Raw genomic sequence first — 22,004 nt, 5'->3', positions numbered from 1 at the left:
AAGAGACAAGAGACAAAGAAAGAAAATGGGAACAAACTATATATATGAAAACTCCAATAGAAAAACCACTAATCCCAGCAAATGCCAGCAACAAGTACCTGGAGATTAATACAAACTACAACACCAACTAATATCAAGCGAGGCAAGGGAAAACAGAAGCAAAAAAACAATAAAAAAACTAAGCAAAAAAAAGAAGTAAAACAATCTCACAAAAAAGCATAAAAATTCGATATAATCAACATTCAAGCAAATAACAACAAAAGGACTGAGAGAAAAACAATTTTTTGGATAGTTAAGACAGCGAAGAGAGAAATGTGTATGAACTTGGGAGTAGGAGATTGGAAATTAGATATATAAGTAGGGTGAAAATTTTAACAGGGGTAAACAGAAAGAATAGGGAAAATCTAAAGTAGAAAAGGGGTAAGATAAACATGACACCAAAAGGGGAAAAGTTAGGAAGAGAGTGATGGTATAACAGTAGAGTTGATATAGAATAAGATGATGCTAAAGGAAAGATGAAAATAGCATGGAGAACACTAATCCCAAAGTAAAATAAAGAGAATATACAATAAAAGGTCACACACACACACACACAAAAGTAAAATAGTAGTAATAATACTGATTAAAAAGAAAAATGTAATAATTAAAAGGTAAAATCAAGTGAGGAAAAAAGAAAAAAATTAAGTGAAAATGCAAAAAATAAAAAATAAAATAAAATATGTAGTGAAGGTCATTTACTTCCTTGTATTGTTTGGTTTGGCAAGCCTGTTTCTCAGTCCAGACAGTATTGCAGTTCCCTGCATTCCACTGCTCCTCAGTGTTGTAGGTCAGCCCTGATTTTTAAGCAGGCCTTGCCTTAATTTCTTATATTCCTTTATTTTTGTATACACAAGAATCAGTTTGTGATTCAGCCCCTGGGTGGCAATGTTTCTGGATTGACTTTGAATCTATTTGGCCTCTCTAGCCTGTACTGTGATCCTGCTTTCCCTGTGGCACTCAATACCGGTTTGTCGGAGTGGGCTGCCTCAGAGCTGGTTCTCCGATGGTCACTCCCCGCTCCAATCTCCAGGTTCCAGAAAAACAACTTTCCCCTGTAGTCTCCCAAGGTGTCCCCAACTGGGTGATACTATGTATTGAGCTTAGTAATCAGAAGCAAGGATTTGAAGAGAAAAAAGCCCAAGTATGCGAACAATGAGTATGCAAGTAAGTCAAAGCAGCTGGCACAACCTTTGGAATTTTTAGGCTGTCCCTCCATGTCAGATCAAAATGGGTTGCTTTTTAGAGATCCCTTCTGTTTGCAGCTCTGAGACCCCCTTACACATTCACGGATCCCACGCCAGCCCCAACAGCCATGGATTTTTCTAGGCACAGACTTCCCCTGTCCTCCAGCTCCCACAAAGCACTCATTTCTCTCCCACCGAGACCACCAGAGACCTCACCTTATCCCAGGTGAAATCTGACCTTCCTGTGGTGGAATGAAGAACTCCTTTGAATCTGCATGTTTGTGCCAACTGGGAACTGGTGTTCTGGGGTTCACAGCTGTTCAGTGATCACTGCATTGTGGATTTTCAGGCTTCAGATGAGATCCACTTTCCCCTTCAAGATGGCTTGGTCTCCCCATCTGAGCCCATAGCTCCGGGAGGGGACCCAGCAGCTGCCAGGTCAGGGAACCCTGTCCAGCAGTCCCCCACCTTCTCCTGGAGTTTAGCTGTCCCTTAACTTTTTTTTTTTTTAAATATCTTTTATTGATTTTTTACAGAGAGGAAGGGAGAGGGATAGTCAGAAACATCGATGAGAGAGAAACATCGATCAGTTCCCTCCTGCACGGCCCCCACTAGGGATGTGCCCACAACAAGGTACATGCCCTTGGCCAGAACCGAACCCAGGACCCTTCTGTCCACAGACCGACGCTCTATCCAGAGTCAAACCGGTTAGGGCCTGAGTCTCTCTTCTTCTTCTTAACTTGCCAACAAACACTACCTGTGTGACCCTTGGCTGTTCTTTCTTTCTGCTCTGGGACAAGACTCTGGAACATGCCTATCTATTCCACCACCATTTTCTACCTCTTGACCGGTTTTATTTTTTTTGTTGTTTTTTGTTAATCCTTACCAGAATATATTTTTCCCATTGATTTTTAGAGAGAGAGGAAAGAGGGGGGAGAGAGAAACATCGATGTGAAAGAGACACATTATTGGTTGCCTCCCCTACGCATCCTGACAAGGGGCAAGGATCCCACCTGCTACCCAGGTACGTAAACTGGACCGGGCATCAAACCCATGACCCTTTGGTGCCAGGGCTGATGCTCTAACTACCGATTAACACCAGCCAGGGAAATGATAACCTGTTTTTAAATGAGCATATTATCATTCAAGTAAAAGCATCCCAAACAATATGTTCAAAGTGAACATATACTTTGTCCCTCAGTCCTCCTGCAAACAGAAGCAAGCATGGTCACCAAGCTGAGTAGGTCACCATAGCAATATTAAGGTGTACAAGTGAAACTGTGTACAAGTGAAAGGGTCTTGGAGTCTGAGACACTGTCAGTGAGTCCCAATCTCAACGTAGCACACCTCAGTTATTGTACATCAGAAGTGTAATTGGCATCCTGAAGGAACCAATTGTACTTTTCACTGACTGAAATCATTCTGAACTTCTCACTGCTGTAAAAAGGGAAGCATTTTGTTCTCTTTTTTCTTCCATCCCAGCTGGAGAGGCCGATAACCAAATGATTAGTGCCATGACCAAATTTAGGAAAAGGGACCAAGCCTGAGATATTGTCACTGTTACAATGGCGTCAATTCTCATTATCTGTATATAAAGCCATATATATATATATATATATATGTTTAAAATATTTTATTGATTTTTCAGAGAGAGGAAGGGAGAGGGATAGAAAGTTAGAAACACTGATGAGAGAGAAACATCGATCAGCTACCTCCCTGCACACCCCTCACTGCGGATGTGCCAGCAAACAAGGTACATGCCCTTAACTGGAATCGAACCTGGGACACTTCAGTCCGCAGGCCAACGCTCTATCCACTGAGCCAAACCGGTTTTGGCTGTAAGGCCATATTTTAAATCACCTCATTTTCATTATAAAAAACCTAAAATTTACGTGAGAACACTGAATTTCCTATGACTTTATTTTCTGTTTCAACAGAACTTCATTTAAAAAGTGGTATGTTAAGAGCATAAAATCAAAACCACCTCTTTTGAACATTTACTTACCTTCTCCTCAAAGGGCAGTCTTTCATGAAGTGTCCAATTTTCCCACAAATTCGGCAACATCTGTCATTTGGGGCCAGCTCTCCTTCAGTTAGCACATCTGGATCGAAAAAGTATTCCTAGAAAAACATAAATATATACAAACGTCAACTATTACTATGAGATCAAAACACAAAAACTAACCCGAAAGCAATCAGGTATTTTATACCTGAACATCAACATTATCATAAACTTAATAAATATTATTTATACTGAGTAATTTCAAATCTAAAACCATTATGAAGTCAAATCAAAATAATTTTACCTAAATTCCAATTTTATGTAGTCCTTTCCACCCCTCAGCACTGTTTATCCTTAACCACAAAGGTAGCTTACCCCGCCCCCGTACTTCTAAATAAAAGCATCACATTTCCCAGAAGTCAGCTACCCCTGGGGGGAGCTGAGTCCAGGTACAAAGGCTTCTATGCTCTAAAAAAAAGAAAAGCTAACACCTTATGAATTGAGGAACATGATTTGCATATACAGGTTACAGAGAGAAAAAAAAGGCTATATGCTATTGCTTTATTTCATAGTGGATTCTGAAGGGAAATATCAGAAGAAAGGAAAGACAATGGTCTGGGCTTGAGCCTCTTTACCAGTGAAATTAAGGTGGGGGACCAGCAGCACCAGCATCACCTGAGAGCTTGTAAGAAATGCAAAGTCCTCCTGAATCAGAATCTGCATTTAACAAAATCCCTAAGTGATATGTTTGGACAAGTTTCAGAAGCACTGACAGACTACCACAGCAATATCTATAATGAGATGCACACATGTAATCAAATGCTGAATATGGCTGCACACCAAACAGTTAAGGTTCATTAAAAGTGTATTCAGAAGATTAATGCATAAAAATAATAACTTTATTTTAAACATAAAACCCTCTAGTTCTTCTCTAGCCGGTGTGGCTCAGTTGGTTGGAGCCTCATCCCATGCGCTGAAGGGTTGACAGTTCGATTCCTGATCAGGTCACATACCTGGGTTTCAGGTTTGATACTCAGACAGGAGGCAACTGATTGATGTTTTTCTCATATATGTTTCTCTTGTCCTCCTCTCTTAAATCAGTAAAATATATCCTTGGATGAGAATAATATTAATTAAAAAACCATGTAGCTTCTAACCCTCTTTTTTCTCACTGATATACGTTATCTTTATAATGCAATTTTGTTTTGTTTTTAACGAATGCGGCTCAATAGAAATCTGAGCATTATATGAGAACAGACAGTTCTACCGTGTTTCCCCGAAAATAAGACATCCTCCGAAAATAAGACCTAGCACAACTTGGGAGAAAAAATTAATGTAAGACATTGTCTTATTTTCGGGGAAACAGGGTAGTACAGGCAGCACTATCCCATTAAGGGATGTATTACTTTTTGCAAGTACAGTAATAAACAAAGAAAGTCTAGACTTCATATGAATGCCCTTAGGCATGTGCAAATGGTTTGGCTGAGGCTGGCCTGGAGCTCAATTTTGGTGGCACAGCAATGCCACCTATACGTGTAACCAAGGAAAAGCAGCACCAAAATTATAAATCTTCTCAACCAACCTCCAGCTCTGGCTATTTCTCCCATACTCCTGATGAACTGTCTCAGAGCTGGGATGTTTTAGAAAGGATTTTTAGGGATTTGTGTTGTAATTGTTCATCTTGGTGGCTAGACTCACCAGATATTCCAAGTATTTAAGTTATCACTGAAGTAATGTGTACAAATTAAATGCTTAATATGGGCTTTCAGAATTGTTTTTATTTTTTTTTATGTCCAACAGATGCTTACCATTTTTGAGGCGTAGTCCTTTGGTAATCCTTTGACTGGAATACCAAATACTCTTCTACCATTAATAAATGCTTTCATTATAAAATTGGTCACTAAAAAGCAAAGAATAAGAGCTCAAGTAGGTGAATTAAAAAGAGATCACATGAATATTTATAAACAAAGTTAACTTACTTTTCCTTGATAATCCAGCTCCAAGATTATGATTCAAATCAAAGGGATCTAAGTAAAAAAAAAAAAATGAGAATAAGATAATCAAAAAGAAAATGCCAATATTCATACAATAAATGGTTTATATAACAAGAAAGTGTTACATAATTTATCATTATTAAAAGTGTTACATAATTTATATTATTAAATAACTACCTTTTTAATGACCTTCAAATTTGTTATATAGTTAGGTGACATATATTCCTAACTGTAAGGCAAGTTTTTTCTCAAAAGTGTCCATCAGAAAAGAGGATGTTGCTTTATATTTGAATTCTTATAAAATCTTTCACATTATGAGGAGTTGCTTTATTTTGAACAAGAAAATACTATGTGGAGAAGACTAACATTAGCTGACATTATTTAATACTAGTTTTTGAAGGCATATAGAGGTCACAAATATATTTAAAACATTTTAGAATTAAATGTTCCTGCCAATTAACAAGCTTTTAAAATATCACTTTAGAAAATAATTCTTCATGGATATCACAGAATGAATTCACGTGATAAATTAAAACACACACAGGCAACAGCTACTTGGATCTCAATTTCTAGTAAAGGCTTCAGTTAAGCATTCCCATACGATCTTAAATATTTCCACTCAAACATCTTAGATGAGTGGATATCTGTTGGGTCCTAGAACACTATTTGTTAGATGATCCAGAAAGTGGTAGGAAGGATAGAAAGCTGCTGATGTCAAAGATATATGTGGGATCTGAATAAACTGTTCATAAAATAAATGGGAATAAATCATTTTCTAAATCAAAATACTTTATGATTTACAATAAATTTATACACATAATTCATAAGTGAAACCTAACGTGTAGATATTTAATTATTTCCTGTAAATGTTTAAAAACATTTTCAAGAAAGCAAAAAACACAACAAAACAAAATCCACCCCAAAATCTTTTTTTTTTTTTTTCCTGGGGGGCGGGGGAGGAATCAACCCATTGTGATTTGATTTTCATTTTACATATTTTTACATTATAAGAGTATCAATAGGTAGATGAAAGTTTAACATAGAGCAGCGATTTTCAACCCGTGAGTTGCCATGTGAGCTTTAAAACATGCAATACCTGTCTTAGTCAGGGGGACTGATCTCTTTTCCCTGAGACTGTCAAATAAAAATATGACAACAGCCTACACAACAATAGCCATTCAATGTGAATGAGTCAAAATTATACCTATTTATTTTTTGCTAAATTGACAACAAAAATATATTTTTTGGAGTGCTGCAGAATTTTAGTAATTAGCTTATGTGTGCCATGAGATGAAAAAGGTTGAAAATCGCTGACCTAGAGTAACACATTATTTAGGTGTTATGACTCCTGATAGGTAAAAGCCCCCCATTAATAGCAAATAAAGAAAATGCACTCTTATTAGGAAGGTTCTAAAAGTCCCACTTATTTAGCTGAAATAAATAACAGCTTATTTATTTACCTTATTCTCCACTAAGTGTTCAATGATAGTAAAAGATCTGTCATGGTGACCAAAGATGTAATGTGGGAGGCTCCACATAAAGGCACCAATCATTTAAAAATAAGTGATTAGGTGGGAAGCAGATGCCTCCACTGGATGCAGGCAGTAACGGGGTGTGCACTGTGCACCCCAACCAGTGGCTCCGGGCTGCCCTCCTGGAGAGATGAAGAATGATGCCCTCCTAATTCAAACTCTATATTCTATGTAACTTTAAGTTTTAATTTTATTTGTACCTTCAATAACAATGTATTTTGAGGTCCACTGTTTCTTAAAAGTTGTAACCAGACTTTTTCTTCTGATGCTAATAACATGTTCTTTAAAATCGAAGTCCTCTGTGTAGAAACGAAGAAGTCCCAACCAGAGCTGCCCAACACTTTCTTTATTTTTTCCATATTCGGGCCAATAGGTGGGCTAGAAACAGAAGAAAACAAGGGATATCATGCCCTATAGTGAAGTGTTAATGTCAATATTCACTTGTATCTTATGAAGTAAATATGGACTTATTTCTAATTAACTAGAGTTTAAATACATTTTAAAATACCACCTACATGAGTTTATTAATCTTCATCCTATGACTTGGAGATAGGGAGAGCTCAGGGTTTTAATATCAAAACTCAGAATGCATGTTAGTGGAAGAATCTTGAAATAAACTTTAAGAGCCTGCTGATAATTAAAAATCTTTCCAAGCTGTGTACAAAAATCACAGAACAAATATTCGTTTATTTGGAAAAAAATACCAAATTATTTGAAATTATTAGGCATTAAAAAACCTGGATATAGTCCCTAAAAGCTCAACTGGCTTAAAAATGTTTTCAACTTCAAAGCATCTGTATATGTTAGTTTTTGTTGTGTGTGTGTGTGTGTGTGTGTGTTTTAACTATCATAATATAAATATAGCAAATGACAATTCAGTTTTTGACTATCTTTCTATACTACAGCATAGTATAGCTAACTTTTAGTCAAGGGTGTAAGAAAAAAAATCTTTACTATTAAAATACGTACCAGTTCATCTATTTGATCAAAAAAATAAATATTCCAGCCATCAACAAATATTTCAGGTTTCTTTTCACCTTTGTATATCTGCAATTAATTTTTAAATTATTAGTATGGATTACAAACTTAATGCACTGATTCAAAAATTTTAGAAAAATTGTTAAAATTTTAACTACAAAACTAGAGAACTTTAAAAAAATATTTTAATTGATTTCAGAGAGAAATAGAGAGGGGAAGAGAGAGAGATAGAAACATTAATGATGACAGAGAATCATTGATTGGCTGCCTCCTGCACACCCCCTCACTGGGAATTGAGCCCATACCCTGGGCATGTGCCCTGACTAGGAATCAAACCATGACCTGATTCTGATTCATAGGTCGATGCTCAAGCACTGAACCATGCTGGATGGGCTACAACCAAAGAATTTTTGAGAAGGCTCAAAATATCACCCAGCTTTACAGGTAAGAAATAGAATTACTTTATTTTTTAAAATATATTTTACTGATTTTTTACAAAGAGGGAGGGAGGGAGGGAGGGAGGGAGGAAGAGAGAGAGAGAGAGAGAGAGAGAGAGGGAGAGAGAGAGAGAGAGAGAGAGCTAGAAACACTGATGAGAGAGAAACACTGATCAGCTGCCTGCTGCACACCGCCCACTGGGGATGTGCCCGCAACCAAGGTACATGCCCTTGACTGGAATCGAACCTGGGACCTTTCAGTCCACAGTCCGATGCTCTATCCACTGAGCCAAACTGGGTAGGGCTAGAATTTACTTTATATTAATACCTCTTGAAGGACAGGAATGACTGGTGGATTCCTCTGCTGGAGAAAATATAGCACCATAAGTGTGTATGCATATGATGATAAGCTGCCTCTGGATGCATCACCAATATCACACATCTGGAGGGAAGGAAAACAAGGAACACAAAGGAAAGATTACCAATGTTTTCTGCTTGTAGCTATTCTATTATCACTAAAAGTAAGTGCTTTTACAGGGCATTAATAGAATAATCACATTTTCAAATGCTAAAATATTCCAACAAAACCAAATAAGAAAAAAACAACAAAAACAACCCCAAATAAAACAAAGGACCCAACAAAGCATTGGAACAATCAGTCATAGCAAGATCAGATAATCATGTAAAATTTAAGACAAAATTTTAACTTGCTGAGTATGGCTTCCCAAATAGTTAAAAGAAGTGTATGACATGGCTAGTCTTTAAAAAAAAAAAAAAAGAGAGACATGTTTTCAACAAGGTCTGAAGATGCAATATTTCCTGATAAGGTAAAACTGAAAGCACACTCACCTTTGTAAAAACTTTCATGGTATAGCATAAATATTTCACTCTTTGATCAATGGCTGAATAAGCAGATAAGAGCCTTGTGTTATGAAGGGCCTGTTAAAAAGGAAATTATACTATAAGGCTATTTTATTTTATTTATTTATTGATTGATTTTGTACAGAGAGGAAGAGAGAGGGATAGAGAGCCAGAAACATCAATGAGAGAGTCACCAATCAGCTGCTTCTTGCACACTCCCCACTGGGGATATGCCCGCAATCAAGGTACATGCCCTTGACCAGAATCGAACCTGGGACCTTTCAGTCCCCAAACCGACGCTCTATCCATTGAGCCAAACCGGTCCCGGCTATAAGGCTATTTTAGAAGAAAAATTTTAAGCTAGAATATTCTGAAAAGACTTATAATGTAATTCATTTTAGAATAAACATACTTAGACTAAAACTAGTATTTCTTTCCCCCAAATAAGCTTCAATAATTTAAGAGATAATAATGAAGAATTGTAAATGACATTTGATTTCATGATTTCCATTAAGTTAATACTAGAGGACCCAGTGTGCATCAGTGGGGTCCCTTAGCCTGGCATGTGCCCTCTTGCAATCTGGGACCCTCGGGGATGTTGAAGTGCTGGTTGCGAGGATCGGGCCGAAACCAGCAGTCCAATATCCCCTGAGGGATACAGTAGTGCCAGAAGCGACTGGGGACCGGGGAGGACTCTGAGTCCAAGTCCAGGCCGGGCGCTGCACTGCTCCCGCTCATCCTGACCCCACTGTACCCGCCGCCGCCACCGCCGCCGGAGAGGCTTGCACTGCCGAAGCTGTGCTCGCCAGCCATAAGCCCGGCATCTGGCACCTGTTGGCCAGCTGAGTGGCACTCCTGCTGTGGGTGCGCACTGACTACCAGGGGACAGCTCCCACGTTGAGCATTTGCTCCCTGGTGGTCAGTGCGCATCATAGCGACTGGTCAAACAGTCGCTTAGAGTTTTATATACATGTCCTGCATTAGAATTCGTGCACCAGTACCTCTTTGTGGGGCCTGGCCACTCTGCACCTGCTACCCAGAGGCTCTCAAGGGCTCACAGGCCTATCCAAGGAACGCTTGCCTCGTTGCTGTGTTGATGAAGCAAGCATTCTGCCAGGCCGCTCACACTGCCTACTCTCAGTGGCTGCCTGCCCCCGCCACCTACCTGGACTTGGGAACTCTGACAGGGCTGAGAGGATTGGGGGCTGCCGTCTTTGTGATGAGTGACAGTTAATTTGCATATTACCCTTTTATTAGATAGGATGTCCTTAGTGTGAACATTCCTAAAAAATAAGGGCTTTAAAATAATCAGTTTCCTGAATATAATGAACAACTTAAACTGATGAACAAAAATAAATCCAGATACAGAAACATTGAACAGACCAGTGAAACCTCAGAGGGAAGGTGTGTGTGTGTGTGTATGTGTTTAAGAGATCAACCAAAGGACTTATTTATATGTATGCACAGAAGCATAACCAATGAACACAGATAGTAGGGGAGAGGGTGAGGTCATGTGCAAAGGGGTGGGAGCAGCTGGGGAGAGTCAATGGGGGGAAAAAGGAGACATTTGTAATATTGCAACAATAAAAATTTAAATAAAATAAAAAAAATCAGTTTCCTGTAAATAGATGGATGATTCCCCCAACCTGTCCTGGCACTGCCCTTACGGCCAGAGAGGAACCAGAAAGCCCTGAAACAAACCAAGTGTGAAACACACACATACACACACACACTCCAAAAAAGTTCAAGCCAAACAAAAGTGCCTGTCACTCTGACCTAATTTTAAATGAATATTAATATTAACTAAATTCTCTGTTATACCCCCAGCCTCAGATCACTGCCAGGCACAGAGCAAGCACTAATAACTACTGAAAGAATAAATGCAATGGAATGAATGGCTTAAGAGACATCTGTTTCCATTAATCTCTCTAGAGAAACCATTTAGAAAGTATATCTTACCAATGTGTTATACAAACTGATGTCCACTTCCAGACCACTTCTCAAATGGTAGAACTTTACAATTGGCACCTTTGCTGTTGTAATAGGCAAGATGTTTCTCAGACCTAGGTTGAAACAAGAGAATATCATTAAATACAGCTGGGCATGGAAGCTTTTATGTGAACACTAGAGGCTCGATGCATGGATTTGTGTACTCGTGAGGTCCCTCAGCCTGACCTGCTCCCTCTCGCGATCCAGGAATCCTCGGGGGATGTCAGATCTATGGGGCCTGAGGGGATCGGGCCGAAATAGCAATCTGACGCCCATATCCGTGCTCACCAGTCATGAGCCCAGCTTCTGGCAGAGTGACACTCCTGCTGTGAAAGCACACTGACCATGAGGGGGCAGATCCTGTGTTGGATGTCTGCCCTCTGGTATCAGTGCGAATCATAGTAACCATAGGCTTTTATATATATACTAGAGGCCTGGTGCATGAAATTTGTGCATGGGGGAGGGGTGTCCCTCAGTGCAGCCTGTACCACCTCCAATCTGGGACCCCTCGAGAGATGCCCGACTACCCACTGGGATTGGGCCTAAACAGGCAGTCAGATATCCCTCTCACAATCCAGGACTGCTGGCTCCAAACCACTCACCTGCCTGCCTGCCTGCCAGATTGCCCCTAACTGCTTCTGCCTGCCAGCCTGATCACTCTCTAACCACTCCCCTGCCAGCCTGATTGATGCTCAATTGCTCCCTTGCCAGCCTGATTGCCTGTAAATGCTCTCCCCTGCAGGCCTGCTTACCTCTAACTGCCTTACCCTGACAGCCTGGTTGCCCCCAACTTCCCTCCCCTGCAGGCCTGGGTTCCCCAACTGCCCTCCCCTGCAAGCCTGGTTACCCCCAAACCACCTTCCTCTGCAGGCCTGATTGCCCCCAAATGCCCTCCCCTGCTGGCCATCTCTTGGCAGCTATTTTGTGTCCACATGGGGGCAGCCATCTTGTATGTTGGAGAGATGGTTAATTTGCATATTACCCTTTTATTAGATAGGATATCAATATAATATGGATGTAAACTTAACTATTGTTATTCCACTTTACAGATGAGTAACTGAGTGCTAATAATAAGGTTGAGTGACTTTCTGAGATCACATAGCCAGCAAGTGGGGAAGCCAAGATTTAAAACCAGAAAGTAGATTCTAGACCCCTCAACTACTTTACTATATTGCCTCCAACGTAGACAGCCTTTTCTCCACCTATTTTCCATTTTAGAACTTGACACTGTAAATGTTAAGGACACTTAAAAGCCCATCCTCTAGAACTTATTCACAGCACATCATCCTGGTTTATTTTATACCAATGGCTCCTTTTTCAGTGTCCTTCCTTAATTTCTACACACAGAAATTAAAGTGCAGTCCTCAATTCCTCTAAACAACAATTCCCTTGGCCTCTCCACTTTTCTCTTTCTTGGCTTCTCTACTTCTCTCTCATTAAGGTTTTCAATGCAAAACTTCTATTTTGTTCTACAATCCTGATTTGACAACTCCATATTTTTAGTTTCTTACTAGAGTGCTACCTCTTGAAGAGTATACGTTCATGGCAAACTAAATGCCTTCACACTGGTGTTTTCTGCAAATATTCCCATTTCCCAATACCCAGACATCAGCCTAAACCCTTATTTCCTATTTATAGGTACCAATCTAAGACATTTTCCTTTGGAATCTCTGATCTTTTTTTCCTTTCTGACCACTTAGACCTGGATAAGGTCTTTCTGCTTTGTCACTTAGGTTATACCCTCCAAAAGAGACAATGCTAGTTGCCTAAAAAGCTAATATGCTTTTCCTGGTTCTTCCTCTCCTGCAGAAACTTCAATGGCTTCTTAATATCTACAGACTTTACCTTACCTCCTCATAGTTTCCACTTGAAACTCCTCTCTATATGTATCAATCTTCTCACTGTTCTCCAAAATATACTATATTCCATTTTAAGGAAAGACTTCTCTTCCTACTCTTTTCAAATCATATTCGTCATCATTTGAGATCAGAACAAGCCCATCTTTTCCACAAATCTCTTCTATACAACAATTTCCCACTTTCTCCTCAGAAGTTATTTAATATTTACTAATATTAATGAGACACCAATTCTGCAAATATATAAATAAGCCACGATTTTTGGCATTAGTATATTCTAACTATGCAAAATACTGATTTGGCTCAGTGGATAGAGCATAGATAGGTCTGCAGATAAAGGGGCCCAAGTTCGATTCCAGTCAAGGGCACATGCCCAGGTTGCAGGCTCCATCCCCAGTAGGGGGCATGCAGGAGGCAACCAATCAGTGATTCTCTCTCATCATTGATGTTTCTCTCTCTCTCCCTTCCTCTCTGAATTAAAAAAAAAAAAAAAAAAAAAAAAAGTGGGGGGGGTTTCTTTAAAACAGAAAAAGAAAACATTTAAAAAAAAATATATATTTTATTGATTTTTTTTACAGAGAGGAAGGGAGAGAGAGAGCTAGCAACGTCGATGAGAGAGAAACATCGAACTGCTGCCTCTTGCACACCCCCCACTGGGGATGTGCCTGCAACCAAGGTACATGCCCTTGACCGGAATCGAACCCAGGACCTTTCAGTCCGCAGGCTGACGCTCTACCACTGAACCAAACCGGTTTCGGCAGAAAAAGAAAATATTTTTAGGACTCTCTTCCTCTCTCTCAGCCTGCACCCTCTTCCTTTAGGTGTGTCTCTTTCTTTCCTTTTCCTAAGCTCCAACGGCCATTCTTTTGCGTCTGTAGCTTGTTTCCTGAGCCCAGGCAGCCCAGCTAGCTCACTTCCACCTCTGTGATTTTCTAAATAAACTTTTGCTTGTAAATAAATCAATCTATTTCTAGATCTATATTTATAATTAGAAAAAATTTATAGAGATACCTGAATGTTTTTTGAGAACTCTGGCCAATTCTTCAATAGTTCTTACACAGTCCAATCCCTGTAACAAAAATGGCATAAAATACTGAACCAAAAATGGAACATAGGTTTTTAATCCGGTTATATATAGTTTCTATTACCTTCAGAAATAATGAAATTAATTCCAACTCTTCCCCACCCCCCCTTTTAGGTGAGAATTAGTATACATAGCAAATATCCTAAAGAAACCACCCCTCCCCCAAATACAGCCTACTTACTAATTGCTTTTGGAGACTCAATAGAGTCTGAAATTGGAGCCTCCAGAAAAGTCTCTGAACCAGTAAGGACCTCCATTTTCCCCTCTAGGTAATTATGTCAACAAGAAGTACCCTATGTGCCAGCATAAATAAGAGGAAGTTTCTATGCCCTAATTCATTCTGGGTAGCTCTTCATTTTAGTTTCATTAAGAGCTGATGAACTGCTGTGGAGAGTGATTAAACTCAGATTATTTTACCATAGAACTAGATAAAAATGAAAGTCATACAGCAAATATGTACAAAATGAAAGTCATACAGCAAGTATGAATATTTCTAATAGATCATACTTAAAAATATTTCGGCTGACCCTTTCCAATATAGGTGTTTCTTTTTTGAAAGTTATATATGTCCCACAATCCACTGAAATTTTATTTTAGAAATGCCTTCAAAACTAGTTTATAAATCATGTAAAAATTCCATACTGATGATATACATTAAGGTCATTCTATGTATCGATCCCAGTATTATTTATCTACCTTATTCTCTAAAGTTGGGCTAGATAACTTGGCTATTTCCCCAAATCAGATACATCCTCAAAGACAGACTTGAAACTAAGAAAAGGCATAAAAAGATCTTGGGCACCAGCAGCATCACTCATGTGGATATACAGTATTTGGACTGTTAGTAAATATCTTTTTAAGAGTAGGGATTTGGGCCAAAACCGGTTTGGCTCAGTGGAGAGCGTCAGCCTGTGGACTGAAAGGTCCTGGGTTCGGTTTCGGTCAAGGGCATGTACCTTGGTTGTGGGCATATCCCCAGTAGGGGGTGTGCAAGAGGCAGCTGATTGATGATTTTCTCTCATCAATGTTTCTAACTCTCTATCCCTCTCTCTTCCTCTCTGTAAAAAAATCAATAAAATATATTTTAAAAAAAACCAACTCCCTTCTTCTCTGTAAAAAAAAAAAAAAAAATCAATAGAATATATATATATATATTTTTAAAAGAACTCACTGAAGAGATATAAATGTTCTATATGTTCATTGAATTACCAGTTATATGGATGTAGACTTTTGCCCAACTTGTCAAACTACATTGAAAGCTGTATAATTTGGTGTATGTAAGTTATACTTCAATTTAAAAAATAAGACCAAGTTATGCCAAGCATGTTCCTAACCGCAATTAAATTAAGTTAGAAATTAATAATACAAATATAACAGAAAAGTCCCTATGTACATGGAAATTAAAGAAATACATTTCTAAAACAAAACAAAACAAAACAAACAAACAAAAAAAAGAGTAGGGATTTGGTACTTCTCAAATTTTATACCTTTTCACAGTATTTTTATTTCATCTTTACTAGAGCTGGCAAACCTTTCATTTTATGGATTATAGTCTGTTGCATCCACTCAGTTCCTGCAGTTAGAGTGAAAGTGGCAGTAGAGTATACATAACTGAAGGGGTGTGGCTATGTTCTAATGAAACTGTATTTACGAAACAGGCAGTGGGCAGAATTTAGCCCATGGACCACAGTGTTTGCTGACTCTTGACATACATGATCTAAGCTGATGTGCATAACAATCTCCTGAAGCAAAAGGACCAGAATTACCATTTCCATTTTGTAGATTATCAACCAAAGACCACATGTATAGGAGCTGGTAAAACCAAATTTGTCTTGAATCCAGGTCACTGGATTACAAATTCAGTACTCTTATCATTATACCACATTTCTGCTTCCTAATCTAAGCCTAGCTGCTATGCAAATGGGAGCCTGGAGAGGTTGGGTTGGCTTTCTAGAATTTCCAGAAGTTGGTTTCAAATTCCCTTTGTACTCCAGGTTGAAAGAATAAGATTTTCTAACCCTTACACCCACTCTAAACTTCTTACTATATTTGGTCAGACAGACTGTGTGCTGAAAATTTGGAAAACACTGAACTATACTGTCAGTCAAAGTTATCAAATCACACTGCCACAGCAAATGGAAGTTTATGTGGTCACTGTACCTCAGCAGTTTCAAGTCCATTAATTGTCATACAGACGTCAAGATCACTCTGTTTGAACCCAAATCCATTTTTGGAGGAGCCAAACAAGCTCAATTTAGTTCCTGTTAGGGATATAATGAAAAGTAATAACTAATTACCTATTACATTTAATTTTTGGATCAAAAGGTCCCTCTCATAAATCAAAATACCCAGTTAATTATCCTGTTTTAATCACCTAGTAATGTCCTTTACTAATTAGTCATTTATTATGTTTTTCTCTCAAAAAATAAAATTTACCTTTAAATAAATACAAGTTCTACATGGCATGAAAGATTACCAAGTACCACTTTATTCTTAAATGTAAGGATATTGCCTGGTCAGCATGGCTATCACTGAATGTTGATTTATAAACCATGGTCCAATTCCCTGTCAGGGCACATGCCCACATTGCAGGCTCGATCCCCAATATGGGCTCTGCAGGAGGAAGCAATCAAGGATTCTCTCTCATCACTGACGTTTCTCTCTCTCTCCCCCTCTCCTTTCCTCTTTGAAATCAATAAAATAAAAAATAAATAAATAAAAAATGTAAGAACATTTTGAGGGAAATGTGGATCTCCTAATATTTAATACTGTAAGCTTACTACTTTCTAAATAGACTTTTTAGAGGTGTGAACTTTGACTCTAAACATAGTCCTCAATGAAATTCACTTCGAGGAATCTGCTAAGAGAAATCCTACAGGCAGCTGTCTTCTCTGTTGGGAAGCTAGGACTGAGCTGACCAATGGCCATCCTAGGCATGCCACACACTGAAGCCCTGTCCCCATCACTGAGAGATTACGTTCTCTTTCTCAAAATTAACGTGATTGTAACACATGGACACTTTATGAAGGAAGGTCACGCTACCTTTCTTTTCTTAAAGGTAAAAAGTCAGTTACCTGGAAACTCCTGTCTTATGAAACTTTCTAGGTTTTGCCGAATATGTTCACGAGCTTGATCTTCTAAAATAGTCGGAGAAAAATCCTCTGTTTAAAATAAAGAGAAACATTCAGAAAAAATGATGTTCATATTCTCTGAAAACAGGTTTACAGAAAAAAACCTAAATTTTGTGTCTTTTCAGTAGAAAGCATGTAAAATAATGAGGATGCCTTTAAAAAAAGATTCTACCCCCAAGAACTGCTTCTGAAATAGAAAGTAATCTGAGAAGTACTGCATTTCAGGGTCCCAGCATTCTCTAAAGGGCAGCCTTCAGGGAACTCTTCCAGAGGGCGTACACAAAAGTTTGTGAGGATGTGTGTGTGTGTGTGTGTGTGTGTGTGTATATGTATGTATATATATATATATATATATATATATATATATATATAAATATATAAGTAAAGAGTAGGGATTTGGTACTTCTCAAATTGTAGGTCCTCCTTGAATGAAGGAGGACCTACAATTTCCTTTCATAGGTTATAAACTCCAAAAAGGCTTAAATAGTAAATCACTTGTTAAGAATGGTCATCTTTTAGCACAGACACCTCAAGATGTAGCACAGTGATACATCCAGTTCTTTTCTAAGGAGCTGCATCCCATTCTTTTAAATAGTCTTCTTATTAGAAATTTAAACCTCTACTTAGCAGTGCTTCCCAAAAACCAATGCTTCTTAAAGTGCTGTTATGTAGGCTATTAATTACTGTTAACCAAAAGTATTCTATGCTCAATTTTGGAAATGTGGGATTAAAGAGTTAAATAAATTCTTTACCATAACGTTTATCAAAAGTCTTTATTAAGCTACCGTGCCTGTGCTCTATGAGGGAACAGTAAGTTATTCCCTACTTGACCCGTGAATACTTCTTATCACAAAACACTATTAACTGTACCGAGAAACACGTTTCAAGAAACACCACTTGGGAAACGATGGTACTCTAATCTTAAGCCTTTAAAGATCCTCCTTCCCGTCTTTAACAATTATTTATTATGTATCCCAAATGGAACAGGAGACAAAGAACATTGGACACAATGGGGAACGAAACAGACTAAGTCCCTAAAAGAAGCTAGAAGGTTAGTGATTCAGGTGACTCTTGAGAAAACACCAATTTAACAAATCAAAAGTTAACAACTTACTATAACACTGGATACAAACTTGATCTAGGATAGCTGTAAATTTGGGTGTCAATGGTGGCAAAGGTTCCAACTGGATTCTTTTGAAGTCATCAGGACATTCCCTCTTTAGATGACCCTCTCGCTTGCATAAACTGCACACTACTGTAGGGGACTACAGGAGGAAGGCAAAGCAAAACAAGACTTAAGGTAAAAGTTTATTTGCCAAGTAAAGAAGCCCTACATCTTTTTTTTTTTTTTTTTTTAAGTACACAGTCTACTCTTCAAATTCCACAGGAATCCTATATAATAAAAGCCTAATATGCTAATGGTATGGTAAGGCAACTCAACCATTCGGTATGATGTACACAGACCACCAGGGGACAGATGCTCTGGTCGGTAGGTTAGCTTGCGGTTGGGGTCCAGCTAATAGGGACTGAGGGAGATGGGCCAGACATGCCCTCCTGCAGTCCCCCCCACTGGCTGGCCAAACTCCTGCGGTCCATCCCCGGCCCTGAGAGTACACCGGTGGGGCCCCTCAGCCTGGTCTGCACTCTCACAATCCAGGACCCTTTGGGGGATGTTGTGGAGCTGGTTTCGGCCCAATCCCACAGGCCAGGCCAAGGGACCCCACTGGTGCATGAATTCACGCATCGGGCCTCTAGTGAAAATAAAAAGTGGAGCCATTCCATACTATCTGGGATGGGGACACCTGGACGGCATACTCAAGAGGAAAAGGCAATTATTTTCACTACCAACAGTATTCCCTTTCTCCTGTGCAGATTTCCATGAAACGAAGGAGGCAAGTGGACCAGTACTGGAGTTGTAGACCAACTCATTAACCACTACCAAAATGGGGAGCCCCCTGTTCTAGTATATAAAACTGTAATCACACGCATTACAACTCTTTCCAGTCTCCCAGACTGGCACTGATTACCTACCTTGCCTTTGGTGAAGGTGAGCTTACTAAATTCATAGAAGAAGTTAGATGGATCCATGGTTGAATTTTCTTCACATACATTTTCCTCCTTAAGACTGATTTTATTAAGTTCTGTTAGTAGAGCTCCATCCACATCTTTCCCACATTCTTCCGAGTCTTCACACTTAGACTCGCCTACCTCCTCATCCTCATCCCCTGATCTGGTGTAGGCATTGTCTAACCCATCTACATTAGCACCATCCTTCTCATCTTCTTTTCGGGCAACGCCCTTCTCCTCTTCACCGGAGTGAATGACTCCTGATGTCTGGCCCCCTTTTAAAGGGGCAAAGTGGCTTGGAGAGTCTTCTAGTCCATCAACATCTACGTTATTACCTAAAGTAGCAAATCCATCGCATTCTTTAGCTGTAGAGCTTTGGGAACCTTCTACATCCAAAGTGCAATCTGTCTCAGTATTTCCTGTGCTACCAGAGGTGAGAGGCTCTCCATGTTTGCTACTGTTTAAATCTTGAGCATCAGCCGTCAAAGGATGCTTGCCCTCCCTTCCAATTTTTTCTTTCTCAGCTTTACTTCCAGTTTCTCCATGGTGTACATTAACATCCTCATGATCATCACAAGTAACTTCTACCTTGATACAATCTTTGTTTTCCAGCTGAACATTGATGTCTCTGCTTCCTGTTCCCTTTGCTGGCGGGCTTCCAAAGCTTTCAGCAGTGTCTTTAAGAGTAACTGGCTGTGCCTTGCAGGTAGTTGCAGTTGAACTGGGAGCACTGGGACTTTGAACAACAACTGAGTTTTTGAGTTTATCATTTTTTGCTTGTAAATCTGGATCATGCTTTGCTACTTCTTTAGAATGTCCTGAACATGTAACAGTACTCACAGGCTTCGGAAGGCTAGATTTTGTAATTTTGCGTGGAAGAGCAAAATATTTATAGGTTGTTCTTAAACAATGAAGTATGTATTCAAATACAGGTTGACTATTTAGGGTTCTTGCCACATTCCTTTTAACAGAGTAGGGATCTGGAATGAGAAAAAAAAATCCACTGCATACATTTGTATTACATATTTTTAAAATTAGCCTGCTCTAGATAAAAATAGACAACAAACGAATAACTATAAAATTCAGCATGTATCTTTTCTATGCTTTTAAAAACTTGGAGATGGGAGTATGAAGATTAGAGTTTAAGAACAAAAAGAAATGTTTCCTTAAAATATCTGCTCTAGGAAGAGAACCCATTCTGTTCTGAACCAGTACCCCTTCCCTATTTTGTTCTATGACTATGGAGGTAAAAAATATGTCCTGAGTGTGGCTCTTGTGCCTGGGGAAGTGAGGGCTTTCTACCAGGTTCCGCTGAGTGCTCTGCCTCCCCACTCAGCCAGGCTGTGTGGTCTGTACAGCTTACCTCCACTCTTCTGCCCTGGGAAGCCCCATCACTGAACTGGCTGAGCTGAATTCAGGGGTGAGAGGGAGGCACCAGGAGACACCACTTCTCTCAATCTTTTCTCCTCCCCTAGACTCCAGCAGGTTAGGCAATTGGCCAGAAGAGCTGAGCCAGAGAAACTGCAGGGAGGGTTTAAAAAGGTGAGATCCCTATGACTGTACAAAGAATTTATGCAAAATGCAAAAAACAAAAAATAAAAACCACCCTCTAATGCAATATAAAGCTTGAAAAAAATCAAGAAAAAATAATCCATTTAGGAGATTCTTTAAAATATTTAAACAAGGAGAAGTAAGATTTCTAGAGAGGTTTCAATTACCTGACTTTGAAAAGCTAGGAGCTAGTCCATTTAATGAAGTCTATGGGGCACATCGTCATAAAATAAAATAAATAAAAATTTTTTTTAAAAATTTATTTATTTTTAATTCTCACCTGAGGATGTTTTAGAGAGTGGGAGGGAGAAGGGGAGGAAAGTAGAAAAGGAGGGAGGTAAGGGAAGACAGAAGAGACAGAGAGACAGGGAGAGCGAGAGAAAGAGAGAAAACCATCAAGGTGAGAGAGAAACATTGATTGGTTGCTTCTGACCAGGGACTGAACCTGCATCTAGGTATGTGCCCTGACTGGGAATTGAACCTAAAACCTTTTGGTGTATGGGATGACACTCTAACCAACTGAGCCACCCAACCAGGGCCACATCAGTACGTCTTTTAAAGAATGTTTTTAATTAAATGAGTCTCACTAGAAAAAGTGTTTTCATTAGTAAGTTCTAAATGTTTCTGCAGATATTCCAAAAATATCTTTTCCATGGTAAGGAATCTAACAAAGAATGTTATTTTGCACGAGAAAAAGTATTATCCTCAACCTCTGTAAAACTAAACAACACCAACAATTCATGAAATGACTCAATTAAAAAATACAGAAATGAAGACATTAAAAGAAGAAAGGGGATTTGTATATCACTGGGAGAAAACTTAAGGGTTCAAGTTTTTAAGCAATGTACAAAGAAAGCAAGGACTTAGCTTTATTTTAGTTGCTTGAGTAAGTAAGATGCATTTATTGCTGCATTTAAAAAATACATTTCAAAACAAAAAGTTTGGTTACTTGTAATGACCACTGTAATGCATACAAGATCCTATCTGTTTCACGTTTGGGGTCAGGCCTACCTTACATGTAGGAACTGAAAAGAGGCTGAAATAAAAAACATGCTGTTAGACAGATACCTTAAAATATAAAAAAGGATTTAAAGATAAACATTTTGGGATACCTTCGATGGCAATGCGCTTTTTGGGCCAATCCTTTGATTCACGAGATATCATTTCTTTGACTCGGATACTTATCACTAAATCAGCCAAATTAAATTCTAAAGCATAGAATCGAAGCAATTCCACCCAGAGCTGCCCAACTGGCACTGAAGGCTGGTGTTTTAAATCAATTAATGATACCTATTAATC

General features: G+C 38.9%; 1 protein-coding gene across 9 annotated transcripts in view; it reads right to left on the bottom strand.

Moving 5' to 3' along the window:
* TUT7 (terminal uridylyl transferase 7) overlaps positions 1-22,004 on the bottom strand; it is a 59,102-nt gene that overhangs the window by 15,420 nt on the left and 21,678 nt on the right. For all 9 annotated transcript variants that reach the window (XM_036433609.2, XM_045580073.1, XM_036433613.2 and 6 more), the window contains exons 12-25: positions 21,818-21,995; positions 19,119-20,134; positions 18,202-18,352; positions 17,031-17,117; positions 16,117-16,217; positions 13,884-13,941; positions 10,987-11,090; positions 9,016-9,105; positions 8,495-8,608; positions 7,721-7,798; positions 6,952-7,129; positions 5,205-5,252; positions 5,034-5,125; positions 3,229-3,344 (exon numbers count right to left, since the gene is read on the bottom strand). In XM_036433609.2, coding sequence (XP_036289502.1) covers positions 3,229-3,344; positions 5,034-5,125; positions 5,205-5,252; positions 6,952-7,129; positions 7,721-7,798; positions 8,495-8,608; positions 9,016-9,105; positions 10,987-11,090; positions 13,884-13,941; positions 16,117-16,217; positions 17,031-17,117; positions 18,202-18,352; positions 19,119-20,134; positions 21,818-21,995 — 2,411 coding nt within the window. The remainder of the gene's footprint in view (positions 1-3,228; positions 3,345-5,033; positions 5,126-5,204; positions 5,253-6,951; positions 7,130-7,720; positions 7,799-8,494; positions 8,609-9,015; positions 9,106-10,986; positions 11,091-13,883; positions 13,942-16,116; positions 16,218-17,030; positions 17,118-18,201; positions 18,353-19,118; positions 20,135-21,817; positions 21,996-22,004) is intronic.

The sequence above is a fragment of the Pipistrellus kuhlii genome, unplaced genomic scaffold, assembly GCF_014108245.1.
Source record: "Pipistrellus kuhlii isolate mPipKuh1 unplaced genomic scaffold, mPipKuh1.p scaffold_m20_p_12, whole genome shotgun sequence".
NCBI classification, from domain to species: Eukaryota; Metazoa; Chordata; class Mammalia; order Chiroptera; family Vespertilionidae; genus Pipistrellus; species Pipistrellus kuhlii.
The sequence above is the reverse complement of the archived record's forward strand: the minus strand, read 5'-3'. Positions and strand labels throughout refer to the sequence as shown.